At 34.5% G+C, this 6,177-nt stretch overlaps 1 protein-coding gene across 2 annotated transcripts; it reads right to left on the bottom strand.

Annotated features, from left to right (window-relative positions):
• Positions 1 to 1,952: 1,952 nt before the first annotated feature.
• Positions 1,953 to 5,410, bottom strand: LOC122038317. Of its 2 annotated transcripts, none has more exons than XM_042598005.1 (6): positions 5,244 to 5,410; positions 4,189 to 4,379; positions 3,609 to 3,709; positions 2,730 to 2,830; positions 2,581 to 2,641; positions 1,953 to 2,223 (listed from the first exon to the last, which is right to left on the bottom strand). In XM_042598005.1, exons 1-6 carry the CDS (start codon positions 5,328 to 5,330, stop codon positions 2,057 to 2,059), a joined length of 708 nt encoding a protein of 235 aa, XP_042453939.1. In that variant the 5' UTR covers positions 5,331 to 5,410; the 3' UTR covers positions 1,953 to 2,056. The 2 variants fall into 2 exon arrangements, 1 of the variants encoding a protein (XP_042453939.1); XR_006127836.1 differs by having other exon boundaries at positions 2,021 to 2,223; positions 2,315 to 2,641.
• Between the last annotated feature and the right edge of the window lie 767 nt (positions 5,411 to 6,177).

Genomic DNA, 6,177 nt, shown 5'->3' with positions numbered 1-6,177 from the left:
TTAAATTTTAAAATTTGAATTCAATTAAACCAATTAAATTTAATTTATATCATTCGACTGCTATGTTATAAGCTATTGACAATTATATATATATTTTTAGTTGTTATCAGCTATTCAACTTAAGCTAATAAGTTCGATTAATGATGATAAAGATGAATACGTTTCTTCCTAACATCTTCGTCAATCCATCCTATGATTAATCCGTCCTATGATTAACACGAAGAAGATAAATGATTATACTTGAACAAGACAACGATCATATAATTTAATTGATTGATTGATAAAATAAACTAACTCAAGTGTCTAATAACAGTTGACTTAACATCATCAATCGACTACTTAAAAAAGCTCAATTAATTTAGTAGTAGATCAAAATAATGAATTTTATATCAGTACGATTTATGCAGTGTTAATAGTAATTTTCGGTCCCTTCATGGATGGATCCAAAGAGGGGCTGTCTTGGGCTATAGCCCAACCTTATGGTTGAAAATTTATGGAACTGGAGGGGGAGAACAAGAGCTTGCCGCAATATCTACTCCAAGGATGCCAAGGAAGAGCAAGGATGAAATATAACGAAATTAAGGGGACGTTTGGTTTAGGGGAATAGGAGTGGGGAATGAGAATGAGAATCATTAATTACCATTGTTAATGTTTGGATTATAGGAATAGGAATACAAATAAGGGAATGAATCCTTGAAATTGAGTAATAGCTCATTCCCATGTACCTCCCCTTCAATGAGTCATTACCCTATTTTCATCAATCAAAATATTCTCTTATTCCAAAAATACCCTTGACTTAAAACTAAAATTTTCTCCCTTAATATCAAATATCAAAATTTATTTATTTATTTTTTCTTCATATCACTTCTCTCTCCTTGTTCTCTCTCATCATATTTTCTCTCTCATCATTTTATCACACACTTTCTCTCTCCTACCACACTCTCTTTCCCCTTTTTTCTCATTATACTTTCTCTCTCATCATAATTTCTCTCTCCTCAATCTCTTCCATCACACTCTCTTCCTTTTTTCTCATCATACTTTCTCTCTCTTCAATCTCTCCAATCACACTCTCTTTTCTCTTTTTTTTTCTCATCATACTTTCGCTCTCATCACACTTTCTCTCTCCTCAATCTCTCTTGTCACACTCCCTCCTTTTTTTTTTCCTCAACACACTTTTTCTCTCATCATACTTTCTCTCTTCTCAATCTCTCCCATCACACTCACTGTTCTTTTTTTTTCTCATCACACTTTCTCTCTCATCATACTTTCTCTCTCCTCAATCTCTCTCATCACACACTCTCTCTCCCCTCATTTTTTCTCATTACATTTTCTATCTCTTCATTCTCTCCCATCATATTTTATCTCTCATCTTCTCTCATCTTGCTCTCTTCTATCCCACTCTCTTTTCTCATTTTTTTCTCATCACACTTTCTCTCTCTTCATTCTTTCTCATCACACTTTCTCTCTTATCATACATTCTCTCTCATCATTCTCTTTCATCATATTTTTCTCTCACCACTACAAGAAAAAAGCTAATAGACAACGCTTTTAAAGCGTTGTCTTTGTGCCTGAAAAAGCGTTGTTAAAGGCACTGTTGTTAAAAGTCTGCTCAACGACAACACTTTTAAAGCGTTGTCGTTTGTATCAAAGACAACGCTTTTGCAACGCTTTTAAAGCGTTGTTTTTGGTAGAAAAGACAACGCTTTTGCAACGCTTTAAAAGCGTAGTCATATTTTGCAAAGACAACACTATTACAACGCTTTAAAAGCGTTGTTATTTTTTACAAAGACAACACTTTTTTCAACGCTTTAAAAGCGTTGTCGTTTTAAAGAAAAAAATAATAAAAAATTATTTAAAAATTATTATTTTTATAATCACAGAACTATTATTTTTCTTGTACCATGTCTAGATTCGAATTTTACATATAATCAACTTAGCTAATGATTTCAAACTCATACCAAAATAATAGAATTATGACATTAGTGATATTCACATATAAAACAAAAGAGCATAAAATAACTAGCCGACCTCGAAGCCAACAATCTGTTTATTTCTACTAGCTACACTCAAAAATTATTATCGGCTTGAGAACGGGACAAAACAGTACAGTAATTACTACCACAATACAGAAGAAGTAGCTTGTCTTTCTCAATCTATTACATGAATAAGCAATTGGATTTTGTCTAGGATCTTTGTGAGCTTTGAACAGATTGAACAGTTGGCCTGAAATATAAACAAAAAATTACAGTCAATAGTTTGAACCAAAAAATTACTTCTACTAGCTATTTTCTATAAATGAACAAAAACTCATTACTCAGAAATGAAATGCGTGTAGAAAGAAAGAAAGCTTGTAGAAATGCAACGTTTCTTCAAACTGCATAAAGAAAGCTTGCAGAAATGAAACGCTTTCTTCTCTGCAAACGCTTTCTTGCAAAAAGCACTGTTGTTGCAGAAATGCAACGTTTCTTCAAACTGCATAAATAAAGCTTGCAGAAAGAAAGTTTGGCTTGCAGAAAGGCAACGTTTCTTCAAACTGCATTCTAAAATGCAGTTCAAAAAAAATCATCCAATGTCACTTACGATAATAAGGTTGTTCGGTTGAAGAACTTGCATTCTGTTTTACAGTTCCATTCGTTTGTATCTTCAATAGACACAAGATAATAATTCAGTAATAAATTAACAATAATACTGAAATACAACATAGCTTATTCCTAGCATTGCATACTTACTTCCTTAGCTGATTGAGTCTCCATTGGGCTTGCCTTTGATACCTCATTCATAAAGGAACGTTCATTGTGAAATAGTTCTTCTGGAGAAACATCCACAAATGCTGCAGAATTTTACGTAAGACAATATGTCTCATACAGATAGAAGGTAAAAAACATAATATCTCTATGATAATTCTTTTATATCATGTCCAATGCCTTTAAATTTAGGACTCAAATGTTCTGTTTGCTACTCTGCTTTGAGTATCCCTAGCAGAGATTCAAACTAGTTTATTGGCTCCAACTAAACAAATTTTTGGGATTTAGTAAGGATGGTTTGTTTAACAAATTTAACACAGTATTTGGAAGCTTTGGGTTGTCTATTGTACTATAGCCAAATATGCTGTGGACACTATCCAATTTAATATGGTGTATTCACTAAATGTGATACCTTATTTAATTAGAACCACCAGCATTTCTATAACTGGACCTTCAACTATGATTTAGTTATTTGTAACCTAATCAAACGTTTCCTCAGCGTAACTCCATCATTTGAGTTTAACCCAGCTCAACCAATGGCAGGCTCAGAAAGGGTAGAAATGAAAAGAAAACATAAACCTGAGGACAAGCTGGATTAACTACGGATAGGTTTGGGACCCCAGAATAGTTCTGGGTTAAAAGAATGGACGTTTATTAATGCGACCTATACAAGTAACAGTTCTGGCTAGCAAAAGCCATGACCTGAGTAAAAAAATGAAGCAGCAACAGAAGTCTTTAACAATGAATTGATCTAGATTAAAAATTTATCAAATAATAAATATCACTGATATATAATTAAAGATTTAATTACACAATATTATACGAAATGCAATTAAAAGACACAAGACACAATATAGCTGATACCTAAGTTTTTTGAATGCCTGATATTGATACCAATATTGACAACCATGCTATATTGTTCCCAGTGCCCACACAAATGACACGAGAGAAGCAAGTAGAAAACACTGCAATTGCAAATAGAATAATTTAGAAGACAATTTGAAATTGTAATGAAATAAGAATGTTTTTCAGTGATATTTACTGGTTTGCAAGTACAATAATCACATTTCAAAAAATAATTCATTTTTCCATTAGTTATTTACTACTTTGTAGGTTCAATAATCATAGGCAATAAACTGGAGATTCAAACATTGTGCCCAAAGTTAATTCAGAAGAAAAGAAAACAGTTAACTAATTTTGAAACACTGAGACGATTAGAATATGAGTTTAACTAATAGTGGAAAATTGCCAACTTCCTAAAGAAAGCTTGTAGAATTTTTAGTTTAACATGCTTGATAGACTTAAAGCTTGCCAAAATCTTGCATAAATAGACAACACTTTTTAAAAAACGTTGAGAAGTTAACAACGTTTAATTAGATCCAACAGAGCGGTAACACTTGTAATCAGCATCATTGGGAACACAATGTTCTGTGTCTGGAGGAACCTGTTATGACACTGTATGAGGCCATACGCGAAAAGGGTGGGAATCATCCATCGAGAATAGGCTCCAACTTCTGCAGCTATTTCTGGATCTTGACCAAACAGACTAAGAATTGAGCCTGTGTCTCTGCATGTGTATGCCCAGCATATGGTACTGCTTTGCTCCAAAAGCTTGCCCACACATAGTATCCAACGCTGTACTCATTCCCAGCTATGAAGAATAAGACATCAATTACAATATAAAAGAAGGCAACTACAAAAGCAGAACTCTACCGTATCGCTTCTTGCAGAGCAGGATATCACTTCTTGCAGAGCAAGATATCAAAAGGCAAAAGATCATAAGAGTAGTTTGAGCATAAGTTCACGAAGAATCTGTTTACTCCAATGGTTGGAAAATCAAAAGATGAATAAGCACGAAGAATCCTATTTTCTTGTCTCATTTAGAATAAAACCAACTGACATCCATTGGATGTCCCTTACACAATTCCTTTTCCCTTTCATGTTGGTTCAATGAGAATTAATGTTCACACATAGTTGAGTAAGCATTGCATTTAGCCATTCACACCCATGAACCATGCTCATACACGAGCCAGTGCCCTCATTTGATTGTGCATTGATCCGAGATACTTGTGGTTTCCTCCATCATTTACGATAATTTTCTTGCAATGTAGATAGTGCATATATCTCTACTCCTTTTTATTGGTTAGGAAAACTAATTTCCAACAATCAAACTCACTCCAACCACCCAAATTGTTCTTGCTCATGGGTTTAGTGCGCATGAGGGCACTAGGGTTTTGCAGTTATGGATGGATAGGTAATCTTTGGCAAGGAGTGATTTGATTTTTACCCGATTTGGGCAAAACCAAAATGATGGATGAGAGATCTCATCGTTTTCACAAAACTGTGATATAGGGATTGCCATGGAAATCAGTAAAAGATTAAAACAAGATTGAAGAATGGAATGATTGAGTCGGTGAACTGGTTTTCCTAATCAATCAGACGCGAAATGTAAACATGTAGAAGAGCGGAGGCATGGATTGAAAATACTACTTGACGTACCAAGAAGCTGAAGCTAGTAACACCGGCGAAGGATGTGGCCATGGAGGCGCCGAAGAGAGCGAGCTCGCCGAGGTGGCTGACGAACATGACGGAGATGACCTGGAGAATGTTTTGCAACAAGCTAGCGGCGACAAGCGGGCCGGCCAACGGTTTAGGGTTTTCTACTCTTACTTAGATCCAACCGTTTGTATTAATCAAGATTTAGATGAGAACTTAATAATAGACAATATTTTTTAAAAAACGTAGTCGTAGACACTAAAAAAAATCTAATAGACAACACTTTTTACGGAGCGTTATCTTTAACCCGTAAAAATCATTAATAGACAACGGTTTTTAGAAAAGCGTTGTCTATTAATAAGAAAATAATAAAATAACGCTTTTCACTAAAAGCGTTGTTAAAAAAAAATAGACCGTTATTGGTGAGGTTTATCTTTAAACACCAGCTCTAATATGTTAATCTTTAAAGACCAACACCAATATTGGTGCTTGTTTGCAGCAGAGCGGTAAACGGGCCAACTCGAGGTGGGGTGAGTCTACTCGTTGTCGGTCAGTCATTTGGTGAGGCTGGACAGGATGATCCATTATCTTGGCAGATTGGGAAATCCTCAATCCAATCCAAGACAGGTTACAGGTTAGGCAAGTCAACCCATGGACCCATCAATTTTTTTAAAAAAAAATAAAAAATATTTCATATATTCAACGTTTTACTTCAGATAAGTTTCATCTATCAAATGTATCCAGAAATAAGTATTTTAAATATAAGTAGACATAAATGAGTACTTATTGTTAGGACTCGTGGAGCCAACAAGAGGAGAGGTCAGAGGGGTGAATTGCATGTAAATTACAAATGGACCTTTCTCGATCTTTCAAATAAGATTAGTAACACAATTAACTTAAAGCAGTTTAACAACTAATAAAATAAAGAGGCACAGAA

This window comes from Zingiber officinale, chromosome 1A, assembly GCF_018446385.1.
Source record: "Zingiber officinale cultivar Zhangliang chromosome 1A, Zo_v1.1, whole genome shotgun sequence".
In the NCBI taxonomy this organism is placed as follows: domain Eukaryota; kingdom Viridiplantae; phylum Streptophyta; class Magnoliopsida; order Zingiberales; family Zingiberaceae; genus Zingiber; species Zingiber officinale.
Note: the sequence above shows the minus strand (reverse complement) of the source record. Positions and strands in the feature narration are given on the sequence as shown.